The 23,501-nt window shown below is 48.0% G+C and overlaps 1 protein-coding gene across 1 annotated transcript in view; it reads right to left on the bottom strand.

Annotated features, from left to right (window-relative positions):
• The window catches only part of KIF9 (kinesin family member 9), a gene marked incomplete at both ends in the record, with an annotated part of 83,075 nt that extends 61,078 nt beyond the window's left edge, over nucleotides 1-21,997 (bottom strand). Inside the window, 5 exon segments of the mRNA XM_089665805.1 lie at nucleotides 487-570; nucleotides 6,926-7,150; nucleotides 11,551-11,657; nucleotides 21,833-21,898; nucleotides 21,901-21,997. Of these exon segments, the coding sequence (XP_089521931.1) occupies nucleotides 487-570; nucleotides 6,926-7,150; nucleotides 11,551-11,657; nucleotides 21,833-21,898; nucleotides 21,901-21,997 (579 nt within the window).
• Between the last annotated feature and the right edge of the window lie 1,504 nt (nucleotides 21,998-23,501).

Genomic DNA, 23,501 nt, shown 5'->3' with positions numbered 1-23,501 from the left:
CCGCATTTACTTTATCCGCTCTCCCCGGACCCCGCATTCACTATATCTGCTCTCCCCGGACCCTGCATTCATTATATCCGCTCTCCCCGGACCCCGCATTCACTATATCCCCTCTCCCCGGACCCCGCATTCACTATATCCGCTCTCCCCGGACCCCGCATTCACTATATCTGCTCTCCCCGGACCCCGCATTCACTATATCCGCTCTCCCCGGACCCTGCATTCACTATATCTGCTCTCCCCGGAACCCGTATAACAAGCATGCTTTACTCCATCTACAGACTGATTGTACTGTGGGGGGTTTAGTAACAAAGTTTAATTTTTTGTTCAAATTGTCTTCAGCAATATCTTGGCTTGTATGTGGCCCTGGGGGGCCCGGAGCTCTGGGTGAGAAGTATTTTGTGATATCCTGTATGATGGATGAAAACACTCCGCGGGTTCTGCTCTTCAGTCGTCTCCCACACAGGAGTTCATGCAATCACTCACCTCCACATGTATGGTGAAGATACAATGGGACCGAGAAGAGTGTTTATTCAGGATGTGCGATCCTATGATCCGGTTTGTCTCCCCCTAATGGAGAAAAATGAAGAAAAACAATCAACAGTTTTGTGATTTCTAAGCTGGTGACCTGTACAGTGAGGCCTGAGGCAGACATGACAGTACAGAGGCAGCAGCACCACACGTTAAGGGCCCATTCACACCCATGTGTATTGACACACCCCTTCATTTTAACCCCTCTTCTACAGGGCACTTCTACCCCCTTCCTGTCTACCGGGCACTTCTACCCCCTTCCTGCCTACCGGACACTTCTACCCCCTTCCTGCCTGCCGGGCACTTCTACCCCCTTCCTGCCTACAGGGCACTTCTACCCCCTTCCTGCCTACAGGGCACTTCTACCCCCTTCCTGCCCACCGGACACTTCTACCCCCTTCCTGCCTACAGGGCACTTCTACCCCCTTCCTGCCTACAGGGCACTTCTACCCCCTTCCTGCCCACAGGGCACTTCTACCCCCTTCCTGTCTACCGAACACTTCTACCCCCTTCCTGCCTACCGGACACTTCTACCCCCTTCCTGCCTACAGGGCACTTCTACCCCCTTCCTGCCTACAGGGCACTTCTACCCCCTTCCAGCCTACAGGACACTTCTACCCCCTTCCTGCCTACAGGGCACTTCTACCCCCTTCCTGCCTACAGGGCACTTCTACCCCCTTCCTGCCTACCGGGCAGTTCTACCCCCTTCCTGCCCACCGGACACTTCTACCCCCTTCCTGCCTACAGGGCACTTCTACCCCCTTCCTGCCTACCGGGCACTTCTACCCCCTTCCTGCCTACCGGGCACTTCTACCCCCTTCCTGCCTACAGGGCACTTCTACCCCCTTCCTGCCTACAGGGCACTTCTACCCCCTTCCTGCCTACAGGACACTTCTACCCCCTTCCTTCCTACCGGGCACTTCTACCCCCTTCCTGCCTACCGGGCACTTCTACCCCTTTCCTGCCTACCGGGCACTTCTACCTCCTTCCTGCCTACAGGACACTTCTACCCCCTTCCTGCCTACTGGACACTTCTACCCCCTTCCTGCCTACCGGGCACTTCTACCCCCTTCCTGCCTACCGGGCACTTCTACCCCCTTCCTGCCCACCGGGCACTTCTACCCCCTTCCTGGCCACTGGGCACTTCTACCCCCTTCCTGCCTACAGGGCACATCTACCCCCTTCCTGCCCACCGGGCACTTCTACCCCTTTCCTGCCTACAGGACACTTCTACCCCCTTCCTGCCTACCGGGCACTTCTACCCCCTTCCTGCCTACAGGGCACTTCTACCCCCTTCCTGCCTACAGGGCACTTCTACCCCCTTCCTGCCTACCGGGCACTTCTACCCCTTTCCTGCCTACCGGGCACTTCTACCTCCTTCCTGCCTACAGGACACTTCTACCCCCTTCCTGCCTACCGGGCACTTCTACCCCTTTCCTGCCTACCGGGCACTTCTACCTCCTTCCTGCCTACAGGATACTTCTACCCACTTCCTGCCCCTTGGGCACTTCTACCCCCTTCCTGCATACAGGGCACTTCTACCCCCTTCCTGCCCACCGGGCACTTCTACCCCCTTCCTGCCTACCGGGCACTTCTACCCCCTTCCTGCCTACAGGGCACTTCTACCCCCTTCCTGCCTACAGGGCACTTCTACCCCCTTCCTGGCCACTGGGCACTTCTACCCCCTTCCTGCCTACAGGGCACTTCTACCCCCTTCCTGCCTACAGGGCACTTCTACCCCCTTCCTGCCCAGGCCAATTTTCAGCTTTCAGCGCTGTCACACTTTGAATGACAATTGTGCGGTCATGCAACACTGTACCCATATGACATTTGTATCATTTTTTTTTAGACAGATAAAGCTTTATTTTGGGGGTATTTAATCACCTCGGGGTTTTTTATTTTTTGCTAAACAAACCAAAAACAACTGAAATTTTTGGAAAAAAAAAAGTTTTTTCTTAGTTTCTGTTATAAAATTTTGTAAATAAGTGATTTTTCTCCTTCACTGATGTGCGCTAATGAGGCTGCAGTGATGGGCACTGATGGGCACTAATGAGGAGGCACTGATAGGTGGCACTGATGGACATTGACAGGCATCACTGATGGGCACTGAAAGGCAGCTCTCATTTATGGCACTGATAGGCGGCACTGACTGGCACTGATAGGTGCAGGGGCGGACTGACAACTCATGGGGCCCCGGGCAATAGGGGATCATGGGGCCCCTGTGTCCTTGCCCACACTCAAAAAAAGCCTATAAAAAAGGTACCAGGGGCATTTTATGGGGCCCCCTACTGACCCTGGGCCCTCGGGCAGTGCCTGAGTGCTCGAATGGTCAGTCCGCCCCTGGACAGGTGGCACTGACTGGAATTAATAGGTGGCATTGAAAGGCAGCTCAAGTGGGCACTGATATGTGGCATTGATGGACACTGACAGGTGGCACTGATGGGGCTACACTGATGATCAGAGTCCCCTCTGAGGAATGTCGATTACCGGCTCTCCTCTCCTCACATGGTGTCAGGGTGACAGCTCCTGAGGAGAGAAATGGCGATTTCACGTTGATTAGGTTGGAGTCTTGAAGTGATGCTTTCCTATTACAAGTGAACTGGAGGAATATTTCCAGTTATTACCCCAAAGTGTTGGGAAAGCAGGTCTGACCTTTGTGTGGATCAAACCTTGAGAGTGCTGTGCAGCTTGTTGCTCAGGTTGTTGCGCATACATTGCTGGCTGTGTCACTTCGTGAGGATTCTGACAAACAGGACAAAGGATACCCCCACCACCGGTACATGGAGGATGCTGGAGGACTAACCCCTAGGCTGCTCCCCTGTTCCTGCACCCAGATGTGACAGATTGTAACCAAAGCTTGCTTACATCTCATTTCTGGTGAGTGCGCACCAATCAGAGGTGGGGGATTCCCTCCAAGGATATGCGCACATCTGCACTTTGTTCACTTGGATAGATTATGATTTCATCTGAGGACTACTTCTGTTTATTTTCTCTACTGATGAGATTGGAGATAAATACGGACATTTATTTATTCACTTTTATGCACATATTGCACTGAATAGCACTTTGAATATTTTGATATCTATATGAATTGTCATTTTTTTTATTATTTATAGCGCTGCACTTTATCTATTATATATATATATACAGTTGTGTTCAAAATAATATCAGTGTGTTGATAAAAGTGACTAAAGCTGAAAATCCTTCTAATAGCTTTTATTTCCATCCACACAAATGCATTGGGAACACGACACATTCTATTCCAAATCACAACATGAAGAAAAATACATCAAATTTGTGTTGTTCCTCTAAAAAAATGGATGAAAAGTGAATATTAGACGGTTCAAAAAAATGGCCGTGTTTGTATTCTTCTTTACAAACTCCAACATTCACTATATAAACTGAGAAATGTTTGAAGATTTTGCTTTCCTTTGAATGACTTCATGAATATTTGGTTGTAGTCGCACTGTTTCTGAGAACTGCTGTACATCTGTGTTGCATGGAGTCCCCCAACTTCTGGCCCCTGTGATCAGGTATTCCAGCCCAGGATGATTGGACCACATTCCACAGTTCTTCTCTATTTCTTGGTTTGGCCTCAGAAACCGCATTTTTGATGTCACCCCACAAGTTTTCTATTGGATGAAGATCCGGGGATTGGGCTGGCCACTCCATAACGTCCATCTTGTTGGTCTGGAACCAAGATGTTACACGTTTACTGGTGTGTTTGGGGTCGTTGTCTTGTTGGAACCCCCATTTCAAGGGCATTTCCTCTTCAGCATAAGGCAGCATGACCTCTTCAAGTATTCTGATGGATTCAAACTGATCCATGATCCCTGGTATGCGATAAATAGGCCCAACACCGTAGTATCAGAAACATCCCCATATCATGATGCTTGCACCACCATGCTTCACGGTCTTCACAGTGTACTGTGGCTTGAATTCAGTGTTTGGGGGTCGTCTGACAAACTGTCTCCACCCACTAGACCCAAAAAGAACAATCTTACTTTCATCAGCCCACAAAATGTTGCCCCATTTCTCTTTAGGCCGGTCAATGTGCTCTTTGGCAGATTGTAACCTCTTCAGCACACGTCTTTTTTCCAACAGTGGGACTTTGCGGGGGCTTCTTGCAGATAGCTTGGCTTCACATAGGCGTCTTCTAATTGTAACAGTCCTCACAGGGAACGTCACACCTTCTTTCATCTTCCTGGAGCTGATTGTTGGCTGAGTCCTCACAGGGAACGTCACACCTTCTTTCATCTTCCTTGAGCTGATTGTTGGCTGAGTCCGCCCCATTTTGGCTATTCTTCTATCCATTCCAGTGGTAGTTTTTCGCTTTCTTCCACATGTTTCAGGTTTTGGTTACCATTTTAAAGCATTTGCCATCATTTTAGCTGAGCAGCCGATCATTTTCTGCACTTCTTTATATGTTTTCCCCTCTCCAATCAACTTTTTAATCAAGGTACGCTGTTCTTCTGAACAATGTCTGGAACGACCCAATTTCCTCCGAATTTCAGAGAGAAATGCACTGTAACCAGCATGTCCAACATTTGCTGCCTTCCTTCCTTAAATAAGGGCAATAATTGCCACCTGTTCTTCAAAGAATGAATGACGTCACTAATAGAACTCCACACGGCTATTATTGTGAACACGCCCCTTTCAATGAGTGATTCAATGACACAGAATCAGCAGCATGCATGTCATGACTGTTGGGTCTGTTGGATTTCTATGACTCTACTACACCTGCTAGGAAATTATTTGCCATGTAGAGATATCATTTCCACCAAAAACAGTGACTGATCCGGTTAGTGATGTCTGACTGATATTATTTTCAACACAACTGTATATATATATATGTGATTTTGCGCAGCCCTGCAGCCGTATTTCTGCTATAGGGTGGCAGGCAAGCGGTTAAGGAGATGGTCACTGACTGCAGACCTGATACTGGAGGTTCTGGCATCTTCTGCAGGAGATATTTACGGCGCGGGTTCATTACTGCATGCAAGCCTTTGCAACCTAATACTTGTACTTCCACCACTATGAACTTCACAAAGACCGTACTTAAAGTGGAGTTCCACCCAAAAAGGGGAAGTTCCGCTTTAAAAATTGGTCTCCTGCTCCCCATTAAGGATTGACACCTTTGGGTTGCGGGGGGGAATGGGTACCCGAATTTGACAGGTACCCACTCCCACTTCTGCTGCGATCGCCTAGGCGATCGGAAACGGAAGTTGTCCTCCTACCCTCCCTCCCCGAAGTCTTGTGGGACACGTGACAGGTCCCAGAAAATGACAGGACCATTCAGGAAGCGCAGCGCTTCTCGCGCATGCGTAGTGGGCATCCGGCTGTGAAGCCGCAAGCTGGAATGCAGAACGGCAGGTCGAACGGGCTGCGGCGGGGGCACCGCGGGATCGTGGGACAGGTAAGTGGCTGTTTTTTAAAAGTCAGAAGCTACAGTTTTTGTAGCTGCTGACTTTTAATTTTTTACAGAGTGAGTGGAACTCCGCTTTAACAGCCGCATGCGGCACTGAGGGTTTACACAGTGGAGTGTTCCATGCCATTATCCGCGTCCATCATGGATTCTGTGTGGAGCTGAGAATACTGGAGATGGAATCCCACTAGAGATGTGTCCAAGAAGCCACCATTTTCCAGCAAATACACAGATCTAAAGAGTTCTGTCAGGACCCGGATCCTAACCTGCAACCTCTGCTGTTTCTGGCAGTATCTCTTCTTGCTGAGATGATGGACAGCTCCCTGGACCAATCCTTGCACAATCTTGCCTTATACCGTGTTTCTGGTGAACTTTGAACTCTTTGCTCCACCGGTGAACTTCCTATTCATGCCATGTCTTTGAACTTCCTGTTTCCCAGATTAAAGTGCTCTCTCCAGCCGATATCTCGCTATTTTCACTCCTGCTGCCGTCTCTATCTTTGCTACCACTTTGGTTTGTTCCTCGACTACCCTTCCCACTTGTTCCCAACCTGCTACATCTGCTACTGGACCCCAGCTTCCTCACCTCATGGTGGGTCGATCCTGAGGACCACAACCTGGCAGCAAAACCCATCTCCGCCATCAGGAGCTCTGGTGAACATGGGTTGGTGCTTAGACCCCGCACCTCGGGTGAGCCTGCGTCATCTGCCAGGGTGACCTGCTTGTAAACCTAACCAGCTGGCCAGTGGGAACCTCTCTATTGCTATCGGTCTCCGGCCTGAACCCTGACTGTGACAAGGTCACTCTTGAGTCATTGACACTCTCAAGTAACAACGCAGTCTGAAGTTCTGTAAAGAGTAACTTGTCCAAAATACAAACCTTGGGGCCTCCATCTTTAGAAAAGTCCCATCACATGCTGTTGTCCCAAATGAAAGCTCTCTTACAACATGACAGAAAACACGTTCCTTACCTCAAACAGCAGATTCAGGGCGTGTTCCTCACTGGGAACATGGTGGAGAGATAAGCCTTTAACGAACACCCCATGTGAGTCGTCAACTATGGTCATCTGGGTGTCAAAAGCCGGCACCTCGGGTAATGTGGATAGGAGGTCAAACAGGGTCTCGTTGTAGATCTCCATGTAGGAAACCCTCACAGTGACCGAGTTTTCACTTTGCTCTTCGATCTCTTTGAAGACCTGAGTGAGACGTAAAAATCTGCTTAGTTAGACGGGTCGTCCATCTGGTCGTCTGTACAAGTGGTGAGAACGATTTGAAGGTGAATGAGAACACTGTACAGGCGTCTTTCTCATTCTATTCTGTTTCATTCAAGTCTATTCAATGTTATTCTATTCTATGCAGCCAAAGCAGGAATCATCATCCCACACCACTTATACCTTACTGTGTTTATTGCACTAAGTTTCCATTTCAAATTCAAATAATTCCTTTCGTTATAATTTAATTTGGATTTGTTGAAATTACTATTGTGATTCAGAAATTTGGATACATCAGAATCTCCAAATATTTAAAATTTTTCCCAAATTTTGGTTCATAACAAAACAAATCACACATGTCTAGTCAATAGAAAGAATGTCCCTTACATTGGGGGTCAGTGGGAAGAATGTCCCTTACATTGGTGATCAGTGGGAAGAATGTCCCTTACATTGGTGGTCAGTGGGAAGAATGTCCCTTACATTGGGGGTCAGTGGGAAGAATGTCCCTTACATTGGGGGTCAGTGGGAAGAATGTCCCTTACATTGGAGGTCAGTGGGAAGAATGTCCCTTACATTGGTGATCAGTGGGAAGAATGTCCCTTACATTGGTGGTCAGTGGGAAGAATATCCCTTACATTGGTGGTCAGTGGGAAGAATGTCCCTTACATTGGAGGTCAGTGGGAAGAATGTCCCTTACATTGGGGGTCAGTGGGAAGAATGTCCCTTACATTGGGGGTCAGTGGGAAGAATGTCCCTTACATTGGTGGTCAGTGGGAAGAATGTCCCTTACATTGGGGGTCAGTGGGAAGAATGTCCCTTACATTGGTGATCAGTGGGAAGAATGTCCCTTACATTGGTGATCAGTGGGAAGAATGTCCCTTACATTGGTGGTCAGTGGGAAGAATATCCCTTACATTGGTGGTCAGTGGGAAGAATGTCCCTTACATTGGAGGTCAGTGGGAAGAATGTCCCTTACATTGGTGGTCAGTGGGAAGAATATCCCTTACATTGGTGGTCAGTGGAAAGAATGCCCCTTACATTGGTGGTCAGTGGGAAGAATGTCCCTTACATTGGGGGTCAGTGGGAAGAATGTCCCTTACATTGGAGGTCAGTGGGAAGAATGTCCCTTACATTGGTGATCAGTGGGAAGAATGTCCCTTACATTGGTGGTCAGTGGGAAGAATATCCCTTACATTGGTGGTCAGTGGGAAGAATGTCCCTTACATTGGAGGTCAGTGGGAAGAATGTCCCTTACATTGGGGGTCAGTGGGAAGAATGTCCCTTACATTGGGGGTCAGTGGGAAGAATGTCCCTTACATTGGTGGTCAGTGGGAAGAATGTCCCTTACATTGGGGGTCAGTGGGAAGAATGTCCCTTACATTGGTGATCAGTGGGAAGAATGTCCCTTACATTGGTGATCAGTGGGAAGAATGTCCCTTACATTGGGGGTCAGTGGGAAGAATGTCCCTTACATTGGGGGTCAGTGGGAAGAATGTCCCTTACATTGGTGATCAGTGGGAAGAATGTCCCTTACATTGGTGGTCAGTGGGAAGAATATCCCTTACATTGGTGGTCAGTGGGAAGAATGTCCCTTACATTGGAGGTCAGTGGGAAGAATGTCCCTTACATTGGTGGTCAGTGGGAAGAATATCCCTTACATTGGTGGTCAGTGGAAAGAATGCCCCTTACATTGGTGGTCAGTGGGAAGAATGTCCCTTACATTGGGGGTCAGTGGGAAGAATGTCCCTTACATTGGGGGTCAGTGGGAAGCATGTCCCTTACATTGGTGGTCAGTGGGAAGAATGTTCCTTACATTGGGGGTCAGTGGGAAGAATGTTCCTTTCATTGGGGGTCAGTGGGAAGAATGTCCCTTACATTGGGGGGGTCAGTGGGAAGAATGTCCCTTACATTGGTGGTCAGTGGGAAGAATGTCCCTTACATTGGGGGTCAGTGGGAAGAATGTCCCTTACATTGGGGGTCAGTGGGAAGAATGTTCCTTACATTGGGGGTCAGTGGGAAGAATGTCCCTTACATTGGAGGTCAGTGGGAAGAATGTCCCTTACATTGGGGGGTCAGTGGGAAGAATGTTCCTTACATTGGGGATCAGTGGGAAGAATGTCCCTTACATTGGGGGTCAGTGGGAAGAATGTCCTTTACATTGGGGGTCAGTGGGAAGAATGTCCCTTACATTGGGGGTCAGTGGGAAAAATGTCCCTTACATTGGGGGTCGGTGGGAAGAATGTCCCTTACATTGGGGGGTCAGTGGGAAGAATGTCCCTTACATTGGGGGGTCAGTGGGAAGAATGTCCCTTACATTGGTGGTCAGTGGGAAGAATGTCCCTTACATTGGTGATCAGTGGGAAGAATGTCCATTACATTGGGGGTCAGTGGGAAGAATGTCCCTTACATTGGGGGTCAGTGGGAAGAATGTCCTTTACATTGGGGGTCAGTGGGAAGAATGTCCCTTACATTGGGGGTCAGTGGGAAAAATGTCCCTTACATTGGGGGTCAGTGGGAAGAATGTCCCTTACATTGGGGGTCGGTGGGAAGAATGTCCCTTACATTGGGGGTCAGTGGGAAGAATGTCCCTTACATTGGGGGTCAGTGGGAAGAATGTCCCTTACATTGGGGGTCAGTGGGAAGAATGTTCCTTACATTGGGGGTCAGTGGGAAAAATGTTCCTTACATTGGGGGGTCAGGGCGCGCGCTCTCAGCATATATGTTTTTTGTTACATGAACGCAAATGTGCGGCCCCTCGGCGTCTAGGCCCAGACACCGGGAGGCCGCACATTTGCGTGCGGCCGGCGTGAAGGGGTTAACAACCATGACAACCAAGATATTCAAATTATTTTTTAAAAACTGCATGGTGTCGCCCCGCAATCCCCTTCAGGTTGGATGTTAAAGGGAACCCCAAGCCAATAAAAAAAAAAACAAAACAGTGAGGGTTGATGGGCGAAAGTGTCTCTTCCCCACAACCCTAGACGATGGTTGCGGGGGTCTGTGGGCGGGGGGATTATCGGAATCTTGAAGCTGCCTTTACAAGGGGGCCCCCAAATCCCATGTGAATAACTATGGGGTACACTGTACTCCTACTCATTCATCTTTAAAAAACTGCATGGGGTCCCCCCTCAATCCACACCCGACCCTTTGAGGTTGGTTTTAAGGGGAACCCCGAGCCAAAATGAAAAAAAAAAACTGTGAGGGCTCCCCCAAAATCCAGGCTAGATCCTTATGCAAGCATGTAGCCCAGCAGGTCAGGAAATGGGGGGGGCGAGTAGACGAGGGAGCGCTACTCCCTCCCTTACCTTCTGAACCTTACCAGGGCACATGTCCTCAACATGGGGGGGGGGGGGTGCAAAGCACCTTGTCCCAATGTTGATGGGGGCAAGTGTCTCTTCCCCACAAACCTGGACAATGGTTGTGGGGCTCTGTGGGCAGGGGGATTATCGGAATCTGGAAACTCCCTTCACAAAAAGGCCCCCAAATCCCCCCCATGTGAATAAATATGGGGTACACTGTACTCCTACTCATTCATTTTTAAAATACTGCATGGGGTCCCCCCGCAATCCATACCAGACCCTTTTGGCTTGGATTTTAAGGGGAACCCCAAGCCAAAAAAAAAAAAAAAAAACTGTGAGGGGTCCCCCAAAATCAGGACTAGATCCTTATGCAAGCATGTGGCCCAGCAGGTCAGGAAATGGGTGGCGAGTAGATGAGAGAGCGCCACTCCCTCCCTTATCTTCTGAACCATACCAGGGCACATGTCCTCAACATGGGGGGGCTGCAAAGCACCTTGTCCCAATGTTGATGGGGGCAAGTGTCTCTCCCCCACAAACCTGGACGATGGTTGCGGGGGTCTGTGGGTGGTAATCTGGAAGCTCCCTTTACAAAAAGGCCCCCAAATTCCCCCCCATGTGAATAAATATGGGGTACACTGTACTCCCACTCATTCATTTTTTATTTTTTTTTACATTTTGGCATGGGGTTCCCCTTAAAATCCATACCACACCCACCCCGCTCCTTAACAACCAGCTACTCTTCACAATGAATTTGAATGGATTCGATATTCTCCATCCATTGGAAAAATTTGATCGAAAATTAATAAACAAAACTAATTTTTTTTGTCTTTCACAAACATGTAGTTTCATAATCTTCACCATTCTTAGAGAGATACATACAAATGTTTCAATAATAAAGACATATGTTGTACATTTTCTTCTGGGACACATTATTCAGGTCCTGTTTCACACGTGTGTATTTCACTCGGTATCCTTCGCTTCGAGTAGCAGATCCAGGAGGACGTGTTGGGACCCTCATTGACCATACAAGATGGAAGCCTCTCAGGGGATCATCTCTATAAATCACACACATGGGGATGGCAGTACCTGCTGTAGGGCTCTGGGGATGATTCCTCGATGGGTGTAGTCCCCGGTTGTCCCGGTGATGGTGTGCGTTTTCCCAGCACCAGTCTGTCCATAGCACATTATTGTACCTGGAAGCAAAACTACAAGTCAGATGTGTCTCTGCGCACCATGTGACCTGGGAACAGAGCAGGTCATTGGTTAGTGGGGGGCACACAAAACCTCTGGAGGACCCCAACATTCCACAAACCTCCTTCAAGAAACTCCTTATGACCCCTTCTAAAGTTCAGCTTCTAGAAGACAACTAAAGTCCAATTAGAACCCGGAGCGACACAGCCACACATTCCAGAAATATTCCGACCTCTTGTCCCCATGGCTTGCTAACCCATATAATGGCCTTCTTAGAGAAGGATCCTTCTCCCCTGACTGCTGCGAGTTGTATGATCCCCAAACCAAGTGTTCATTCAGTCCGGGTTCACATTAACCACTTCCAGTCCGGACACTTCCCCCCTTCCAGTCCGGACACTTTCCCCCACTTCCAGTCCGGACACTTTCCCCCCCTTCCAGTCCGGACACTTTCCCCCACTTCCAGTCCGGACACTTTCACCCCCTTCCAGTCCAGACACTTTCCCCCCCTTCCAGTCCGGACACTTTCACCCTCTTCCAGTCCGGACACTTTCACCCCCTTCCAGTCCGGACACTTTCCCCCCTTCCAGTCCGGACACTTTCACCCCCTTCCAGTCCGGACACTTTCCCCCCCTTCCAGTCCGGACACTTTCATCCCCTTCCAGTCCGGACACTTTCACCCCCTTCCAGTCCGGACACTTTCACCCCCTTCCAGTCCGGACACTTTCCCCCCCTTCCAGTCTGGACACTTTCCCCCCCTTCCAGTCCGGACACTTTCCCCCCCTTCCAGTCTGGACACTTTCCCCCCCCTTCCAGTCCGGACACTTTCCCCCCCTTCCAGTCCGGACACTTTCCCCCCCTTCCAGTCCGGACACTTTCCCCCCCTTCCAGTCCGGACACTTTCACCTTCTTCCAGTCCGGACACTTTCACCCCCTTCCAGTCCGGACACTTTCCCCCCCTTCCAGTCCGGACACTTTCACCCCCTTCCAGTCCGGACACTTTCACCCCCTTCCAGTCCGGACACTTTCCCCCCCTTCCAGTCCGGACACTTTTCCCCCCTTCCAGTCCGGACACTTTCCCCCCCTTCCAGTCTGGACACTTTCCCCCCCTTCCAGTCCGGACACTTTCACCCCCTTCTAGTCCGGACACTTTCCCCCCCTTCCAGACCGGACACTTTCCCCCCCCTTCCAGTCCGGACACTTTCCCCCCCTTCCGGTCTGGACACTTTCCCCCCCTTCCGGTCTGGACACTTTCCCCCCCTTCCGGTCCGGACACTTTCCCCCCCTTCCAGTCCGGACACTTTCCCCCCCTTCCAGTCCGGACACTTTCACCCCCTTCCAGTCCGGACACTTTCCCCCCCTTCCAGTCCGGACACTTTCCCCCCTTCCAGTTCGGACACTTTCCCCCCTTCCAGTTCGGACACTTTCCCCCCCTTCCAGTCCGGACACTTTCACCCCCTTCCAGTCCGGACACTTTCTCCCCCTTCCTGTCCGGACACTTTCCCCCCCTTCCAGTCCGGACACTTTCACCCCCTTCCAGTCCGGACACTTTCACCCCCTTCCAGTCCGGACACTTTCCCCCCTTCCAGTTCGGACACTTTCCCCCCTTCCAGTTCGGACACTTTCCCCCCCTTCCAGTCCGGACACTTTCCCCCCTTCCAGTTCGGACACTTTCCCCCCTTCCAGTCCGGACACTTTCCCCCCTTCCAGTTCGGACACTTTCCCCCCTTCCAGTTCGGACACTTTCCCCCCCTTCCAGTCCGGACACTTTCCCCCCCTTCCAGTCCGGACACTTTCACCCCCTTCCAGTCCGGACACTTTCTCCCCCTTCCTGTCCGGACACTTTCCCCCCCTTCCAGTCCGGACACTTTCCCCCCCTTCCAGTCCGGACACTTTCCCCCCCTTCCAGTCCGGACACTTTCCCCCCCTTCCAGTCCGGACACTTTCACCCCCTTCCAGTCCGGACACTTTCCCCCCCTTCCTGTCCAGGCCAATTTTCAGCTTTCAGCGCTATCACACTTTGAATGACAATTGCGCGGTCATGCAACACTGTACCCATATGAATTTTTTAGCATTTTTTTGAGACAGATAAAGCTTTATTTTGGTGGTATTCATTCATTATACCACTGCCATTTTTTTTTTTTTTGCTACATAAATGAAAAAGTCCAAAAAAATTTTTTAAAGTGTTTTTTTAAATAAAATTTTGCAAATAAATAATGCGGTGCGATTCCTGTGCGAATTACATGGGTGTCCCGCTCCACATTAGTGTGGCCCCAGACTCAGTCCTCTGGTCTATCGGCAGACCCATATCTTGCTGACGGTGCTATAGCTGAAAGACGGCTGTAGCGTGGTTGTCCAGTTCTGGGAGGGCATCCGTGGATGTCCTCCCAGGACCCTGCCCCCTGGGCGCCCCAGAGTGCGCTCTGTGACTGCTGATCACAGATCAGGTTAAATGGCCAATCACAGTGGCCCTTTATCATGTGATCAGCTATGTCCATTCACAGGTGATCACCAACTTGCCAGTTATCGGCAGTCCTTTCTTCACACGCTGTGTCTGTGACAATTGGAGAGATGATAACCAGCAAGGCTGTCAGTACCTCAGTGACCTGAATATCAGTGCAGCCCCATCAGTGCTACATCATCAGTGCTGGCTCATCAGTGCATCCTCACAAGTGCCCATCAGTGCAGCTTATCAGTGCTCATCAGTGCTGCTTCATCAGTGCCACTTCATCAGTGAATATCAGTTCAGCCTCATTAGTGCCCTTCAGTGCAGTATAATAAGTGCCCAACAGTGCTGCCTCATCAGTGCCCATCAGTGCAGTATAATAAGTGCCCTTCAGTGCAATATAATGAGTGCCCAACAGTGCTGCCTCATCAGTGCCCATCAGTGCAGTATAATAAGTGCTCATCAGTGCAGCCTCATCAGTGCAGTATAATAAGTGCTCATCAGTGCAGCCTCATCAGTGCCCATCAGTGCAGTATAAGTGCCCTTCAGTGCAATATAATGAGTGCCCAACAGTGCAGCCTCATCAGTGCAGTATAATAAGTGCCCAACAGTGCAGCCTCATCAGTGCCCATCAGTGCAGTATAAGTGCCCAACAGTGCTGCCTCATCAGTGCAGTATAATAAGTGCCCAACAGTGCTGCCTCATCAGTGCCCATCAGTGCAGTATAATAAGTGCCCTTCAGTGCAATATAATGAGTGCCCAACAGTGCTGCCTCATCAGTGCCCATCAGTGCAGTATAATAAGTGCTCATCAGTGCAGCCTCATCAGTGCAGTATAATAAGTGCTCATCAGTGCAGCCTCATCAGTGCCCATCAGTGCAGTATAATAAGTGCCCTTCAGTGCAATATAATGAGTGCCCAACAGTGCAGCCTCATCAGTGCAGTATAATAAGTGCCCAACAGTGCAGCCTCATCAGTGCCCATCAGTGCAGTATAAGTGCCCAACAGTGCAGCCTCATCAGTGCAGTATAATAAGTGCCCAACAGTGCTGCCTCATCAGTGCAGTATAAGTGCTCATCAGTGCAGTATAATAAGTGCCCATCAGTGCAGTATAATAAGTGCCCATCAGTGCAGTATAATAAGTGCCCATCAGTGCAGTATAATAAGTGCCCATCAGTGCAGTATAATAAGTGCTCATCAGTGCAGTATAATAAGTGCCCATCAGTGCAGTATAATAAGTGCCCATCAGTGCAGTATAATAAGTGCTCATCAGTGCAGTATAATAAGTGCCCATCAGTGCAGTATAATAAGTGCCCATCAGTGCAGCCTCATCAGTGCAGTATAATAGGTGTCCATCAGTGCAGCCTCATCAGTGCAGTATAATAAGTGCCCATCAGTGCAGTATAATAAGTGCTCATCAGTGCAGTATAATAAGTGCCCATCAGTGCAGTATAATAAGTGCTCATCAGTGCAGTATAATAAGTGCTCATCAGTGCAGTATAATAAGTGCTCATCAGTGCAGTATAATAAGTGCCCATCAGTGCAGCCTCATCAGTGCAGTATAATAGGTGTCCATCAGTGCAGCCTCATCAGTGCAGTATAATAGGTGTCCATCAGTGCCCATCGTGCTCATCAGAGCCCATAAATAAATAAGAAAAATACCGTTTTGCAAAAGTTTATAAAAGAAATTAAGAAAAGGTTTGTTTTTTTTTCATTTTTGGTCTTTATTCATTTGTTAAGCAAAAAATAAAACCCCCCAGAGGTGATTAAATACCACCAAATGAAAGCTCTATCTGTCTCAAAGAAGTGATACAAATTTAATTTGTGTACAGTGTTGCATGACTGCGCAATTGTCATTCAAAGTGCGACAGTGCAGAAAGCTAAAAATTGGTCGGGGCAGGAAGGGGGTGAATGTGTCCGGTACTGAAGGGGTTAAAATTGGACAGCAAAATATTTCCCAGGACTCAGCATGCAGATTGAACAAATAATTCAAGTCAAGTTGGGTTTATATCCATTAGGCGAGCCAGTAAAAATGTTTGCAGATTTACAATGGGGGGGGGGGTCAATGGTGGAGAAGGATCTGGGGGGTCAATGGTGGAGAAGGATCTTGGGGGTCAATGGTGGAGAAGGATCTGGGGGGTCAATGGTGGAGAAGGATCTGGGGGGGTCAATGGTGGAGAAGGATCCGGGGGGGTCAATGGTGGAGAAGGATTCTGGGGGGGTCAATGGTGGAGAAGGATCTGAGGGGGTCAATGGTGGAGATGGATCTGGGGGGGGGTCAATGGTGGAGAAGGATCTGGGGGGGGTCAATGGTGGAGAAGGATCTGGGGGGTCAATGGTGGAGAAGGATCTGGGGGGGGTCAATGGTGGAGAAGGATCTGGGGGGTCAATGGTGGAGAAGGATCTGGGGGGTCAATGGTAGAGAAGGATCTGGGGGTTCTGGTAGATCACAAGCTTAATAATGGCAGCAATGCCAAGCTGTGGGTTGAGGAAAGATTAGAAGAACTGAACTTATTCTCTACTGAGAAAAGGAGATTAAGGGGGGATATGATCTCCATGTATAATACATAAGGGGGGATATGATCTCCATGTATAATACATAAGGGGGGATATGATCTCCATGTATAATACATAAGGGGGGATATGATCTCCATGTATAATACATAAGGGGGGATATGATCTCCATGTATAATACATAAGGAGGGATATGATCTCCATGTATAATACATAAGGGGGGATATGATCTCCATGTATAATACATAAGGGGGGATATGATCTCCATGTATAATACATAAGGGGGGATATGATCTCCATGTATAATACATAAGGGGGGATATGATCTCCATGTATAATACATAAGGGGGGATATGATCTCCATGTATAATACATAAGGGGGGATATGATCTCCATGTATAATACATAAGGGGGGGGATATGATCTCCATGTATAATACATAAGGGGGGGATATGATCTCCATGTATAATACATAAGGGGGATATGATCTCCATGTATAATACATAAGGGGGGATATGATCTCCATGTATAATACATAAGGGGGGGGATATGATCTCCATGTATAATACATAAGGGGGGGATATGATCTCCATGTATAATACATAAGGGGGGATATGATCTCCATGTATAATACATAAGGGGGGGTATGATCTCCATGTATAATACATAAGGGGGGATATGATCTCCATGTATAATACATAAGGGGGGGATATGATCTCCATGTATAATACATAAGGGGGGATATGATCTCCATGTATAATACATAAGGGGGGGTATGATCTCCATGTATAATACATAAGGGGGATATGATCTCCATGTATAATACATAAGGGGGGGATATGATCTCCGTGTATAATACATAAGGGGGGATATGATCTCCATGTATAATACATAAGGGGGGATATGATCTCCATGTATAATACATAAGGGGGGATATGATCTCCATGTATAATACATAAGGGGGATATGATCTCCGTGTATAATACATAAGGGGGGATATGATCTCCATGTATAATACATAAGGGGGGATATGAACTCCATGTATAATACATAAGGGGGGGATATGATCTCCAGGTATAATACATAAGGGGGATATGATCTCCATTATAATACATAAGGGGGATATGATCTCCATGTATAATACATAAGGGGGGGATATGATCTCCATGTATAATACATAAGGGGGGATATGATCTCCATGTATAATACATAAGGGGGGGATATGATCTCCATGTATAATGCATAAGGGGGGGATATGATCACCATGTATAATACATAAGGGGGGGATATGATCTCCATGTATAATGCATAAGGGGGGGATATGATCACCATGTATAATACATAAGGGGGATATGATCTCCATGTATAATGCATAAGGGGGGGATATGATCTCCATGTATAATGCATAAGGGGGGGATATGATCTCCATGTATAATGCATAAGGGGGGGATATGATCTCCATGTATAATGCATAAGGGGGGGATATGATCTCCATGTATAATACATAAGGGGGATATGATCTCCATGTATAATACATAAGGGGGGGATATGATCTCCATGTATAATATATAAGGGGGGATATTGTCTCCATGTATAATACATAAGGGGATATGATCTCCATGTATAATACATAAGGGGGGATATGATCACCATGTATAATACATAAGGGGGGATATGATCACCATGTATAATACATAAGGGGGGATATGATCACCATGTATAATACATAAGGGGGGATATGATCTCCATGTATAATGCATAAGGGGGGGATATGATCACCATGTATAATACATAAGGGGGGGATATGATCTCCATGTATAATGCATAAGGGGGGGATATGATCACCATGTATAATACATAAGGGGGATATGATCTCCATGTATAATGCATAAGGGGGGGATATGATCTCCATGTATAATGCATAAGGGGGGGATATGATCTCCATGTATAATGCATAAGGGGGGGATATGATCTCCATGTATAATGCATAAGGGGGGGATATGATCTCCATGTATAATACATAAGGGGGATATGATCTCCATGTATAATACATAAGGGGGGGATATGATCTCCATGTATAATATATAAGGGGGGATATTGTCTCCATGTATAATACATAAGGGGATATGATCTCCATGTATAATACATAAGGGGGGATATGATCACCATGTATAATACATAAGGGGGGATATGATCTCCATGTATAATACATAAGGGGGGATATGATCACCATGTATAATACATAAGGGGGGATATGATCACCATGTATAATACATAAGGGGGGATATGATCTCCATGTATAATACATAAGGGGGGATATGATCTCCATGTATAATACATAAGGGGGGATATGATCTCCATGTATAATACATAAGGGGGGATATGATCTCCATGTATAATACATAAGGGGGGGATATGATCTCCATGTATAATACATAAGGGGGGATATGATCTCCATGTATAATACATAAGGGGGGATATGATCTCCATGTATAATACATAAGGGGGGATATGATCTCCATGTATAATACATAAGGGGGGGATATGATCTCCATGTATATTATATACCGGGATACTCCTGCGCTGTATGCTCTTTTTATGTCAAAAGCATACGCTTTCCTTTCTTTTTTCTTATTGATAAAAATCGGAGGAAGGTACGGGCCGTTAGCGCACAGAGTGTTTTACCATCCAGTTCTATCGGTCAGCGCAATACAAGAACCTGTGGAAAACGCTGAATCAGCTTCTTCGTATTCTCATACATGGCCTACGCTACTTACCTGTTTAGTTCATTTCCTGTTCATTTGCCTTTTTTTTCTATATTCTGGGACATATTTTGTTTTTCTATTGGTTTGCACATCTTTTTTTTGTATAAAAAACGAATGTATAGAAAAAAAGACCCGGACACAGGATTGAAGGCTTCATCCCACCCAAGACACTTGGAGCCCTTCAAGCTCCAGACTCTGATCCAGGAATACAAAACCTGGAGAAAACTCAAAATTCAGCTTTCTCCACTCAAGAGGCCAGCAGGTCTCCAGCAAGACCTGGACACAGGATTGAAGGCCTCATCCCACTCAAGACACTTAGAGGCCTTCAAGCTCCAGGCTCTGATCCAGGAATGCAAAACCTGGAGAAAGCTGAAATACAGCTGTCTCCACTCACATGGCCTGTAGGTCTCCAGCAAGACCTGGACAGAGGTTTGAAGGCTTCATCTCACCCAAGACACTTTAAAGCCTTCAAGGTTCAAGCCCCAATTCGGGAATGCCAAACCTGGAGAAAGCTGAAACACAGCATTTTTCACTCAAGTGGTCTGCAGGTCTCCAGCAAGACCTGGACACAGGATTGAAGACTTCATCCCACCCAAGACAGTTAGAGATCTTCAAGCTCCAGGCTCTGATCCAAGAATGCAAAACCTTGAGAAAGCTTAAAATTCTGTTTTCTCCACTCATATGGCCTGCAGGTCTCCAGCAAGGCCTGGACACAGGATTGAATGTCTCCAGCAAGACCTTGATACAGGATTGAAGGCTTCATCCCACCCAAGACATTTAGAGGCCTTCAAGCTACAGGCTCTGATCCGAGAATGCAAAACCTGGAGAAAGCTTAAAATTCTGTTTTCTCCACTCACATGGCTTGCAGGTCTCCAGCAAGTCCAGGACAGAGATTTGAAGGCTTCATCTCGCCCAAGACACTTTGAAGCCTTTAAGCTCCAAGCCCTGGTCCGGGAATGCAAAACCTAGAGAAAGCTTAAAATTCCGTTTTCTCCACTCATATGGCCTGCAGGTCTCCAGCAAGACCTGGACACATGATTGAATGTCTTCAGCAAGACCTTGATACAGAATTGAAGGCTTCATCCCACCCAAGACACTTAGAGGCCTTCAAGCTCCAGGCTCTGATCCGAGAATGCAAAACCCGGATAAAGCTGAAAATTCCGTTTTCTACACTCACATGGCTTGCAGGTCTCCAGCAAGTCCTGGACAAAGGTTTGAAGGCCTCATCTCACTCAAGACACTTTGAAGCCTTCAAGCTCCAAGCCCCGTTTCGGGAATGCAAAACCTACAGAAAGCTTAAAATTCTGTTTTCTCCACTCATACGGCCTGCAGGTCTCCAGCAAGACCTGTACACAGGATTGAATGTCTCCAGCAAGACCTTGATACAGGATTGAAGGCTTCATCCCACACAAGTCACTTAGAGGCCTTCAAGCTCCAGGCTCTGATCCAAGAATGCAAAACCTGGAGAAAGCTTAAAATTCTGTTTTCTCCACTCACATGGCTTGCAGGTCTCCAGCAAGTCCTGGACAGAGGTTTGAAGGCTTCATCTCACCCAAGACACTTTGAAGCCTTCAAGCTCCAAGACCTGGACACAGGATTGAATGTCTCCAGCAAGACCTTGATACAGGATTGAAGGCTTCATCCCACACAAGACACTTAGAGGCCTTCAAACTCCAGGCTCTGATCCGAGAATGCAAAACCCGGATAAAGCTTAAAATTCCGTTTTCTACACTCACATGGCTTGCAGGTCTCCAGCAAGTCCTGGACAAAGGTTTGAAGGCTTCATCTCACCAAAGACACTTTGAAGCCTTCAAGCTCCAAGACCTGGACACAGGATTGAATGTCTCCAGCAAGACCTTGATACAGGATTTAAAGGTTCATCCCACCCAAGACACTTAGAGGCCTTCAAGCTCCAGGCTCTGATCCGGGAATGCAAAACCTACAGAAAGCTTAAAATTCTATTTTCTCCACTCATACGGCCTGCAGGTCTCCAGCAAGACCTGGACACGGGATTGAATGTCTCCAGCAAGACCTTGATACAGGACTGAAGGCTTCATCCCACCCAAGATACTTAGAGGCCTTCATGCTCCAGACTTTGATCCGGGAATGCAAAACGTGGAGAAAGCCGAAATATAGCTTTCTCCACTGAAATTGCCTGCAGGTCTTCAGAAAGACCTGGATGCATGATTGAAGGCTTCATCCCACCCAAGACACTAGGAAGCCTTCAAGCTCCAGGCCCAGGAAGCTCCAAGAATACAAAACCCAGAGAAAGCTGTAAACACATCCTTTTTCCCACACAATAAACACTCCGGAGCCCCACAATCTGCATTCCCTGTGTCATTCCTATACTCACTGTCACAGTGGCCGGTCCTGGCACTGTCACAATAGTCACATGGTCTACGCTTGCTTAGTGTACACTCCATTAATCGTGTGGCTGTCCATCCTCTATAACTTACCATTATAACCAAGCAAAGCTTTGGACACAACTGGCTTGGCCACAGTATCGTACACGACGTCCTGGAGGCATTGTGCAGGATCCCGTCTAGTTTAAACGACCAATCATATCGCTTGTTATTGACCACGCCCAGCTTTTCATCCTTCTTTAGGTGGATGTCAATGCTCTGAAGAACAACGGAGAGATTTAGTTATTTATTGCTAATATTCAGAAGATGAAATGATAATATGATGCTCTTCATTGCAACTAGTGATATCCACAGTCATGGAAAGTGAAACAAGAAAGACAGCGCACCAACCTTGCGCATTACCTCAGTAAACCATCATTTTATTAAATTCAGAATGATACAAACAACGAAGTAAATCAAGCATGTAAGTCCTCAAAGGAACTTTAGAAATGTGAAGCCTGTGCAAGTCACATCGTCGGGGTAGACACTCAGAGTACGTCTGACGCGTTTCGAAGGGCATCTCTTCTTCATCAGAGCTCTGAGGACTTACATGCTTGATTTACTTCGTTGTTTGTGAGTATCTGTTAGGGATCCGGGTATGACCAGAAATGTGTGGACTGACACAGGGAAGTAGCAGGCTTCAGGAACACAGGCGTAGTCAGGCTGGAGAGGTGGAATGGTCAGGCAGGCCGTAAGGTACTGTCAGGTGCCACCTGGCAGTGTCTCTAGCAGCCCACAGCACGGATTTCCTCAGGGCGCGGGGTCTAAGTCCCAGCCTGCTATTCACTAGGGCCCCTGATGGTGGGGATGGACTTGGTGCAGACTGGAACCAGGTCACGACCCCTGAGTGCGTCCGGCTGTGGTAGAGAGAACTGGCAGGGGAGTGCAGGAACGGAGTCTGATGGGAAGAGGGAGGCAGACTTACCAAAGGTGATCCGTGCGGGATGGATGGATCGTCGGGTGAAGTAAGCGTAGTCAGACAGGCCGGGTCGGTATCGTGCGGGCAGCGTGGTACAGGAGGAGCAAGCAGAGAATGGTCGGGGTCACAAGCCAGGTTCAGCAGGTAGTGGGCAGCGCGGTACCGAGGATCAGGCAGAAGGATGGTCAGGCAAGCCAGGGGTTCAACAGGAGACGGTCAGCAGAGGTCAGGATCAAAGCAGGGTCAGCAACGAGGCAGGAACACAGGATACCAGGTACAGGGGCTCATGGGAAACATTACACCAAGGCCCTGATCACAGGCCTGGTCATTCCTTAAATACACCTCCTGCAATCAGCCCCAGGTGTTGGCTGACTGCAGGAGTGAGCTTCTGGCTGCTGAGAGCACCCGCTGGTCAGCCCTGGTACTGCAGCCCACACGGCAGGTGAGTCCCACCACCAGTGCTTAGTCCATTCCTGACAGTATCATTCTGAATTTATTAAAATTATGGTTTACTGAGGTAATGCGCAAGGTTGGTGCGCTTTCTTTCTTGTTTCACTTTGCAGTACTGGTCGGGCTTCCCCAGCCTTGTTTAGAGCTGCACAACCCTATATGCATTCGTGGTCGATGGCTCGTGGTTTCAAGTTCTGGTTTCATCCATCCACCCTTATTCTGGGTCATAGAGCGCAGGAGAGGTCCTTTCTGGTTCTATCCACAGTCATGGTAAAGACTATGATGGGATATTTTGATCCGGGAAATGAAAGTAATCTCATTAGACTTCTGTGTTTACTATGCTTCAGTTAGTGA

This window comes from Staurois parvus, unplaced genomic scaffold (genome assembly GCF_062004578.1).
Source record: "Staurois parvus isolate SC_StPar_1 unplaced genomic scaffold, SC_StPar_1.0 ptg002359l, whole genome shotgun sequence".
Lineage (NCBI taxonomy): Eukaryota > Metazoa > Chordata > Amphibia > Anura > Ranidae > Staurois > Staurois parvus.
This window is presented reverse-complemented; position numbering and strand designations above follow the sequence as displayed.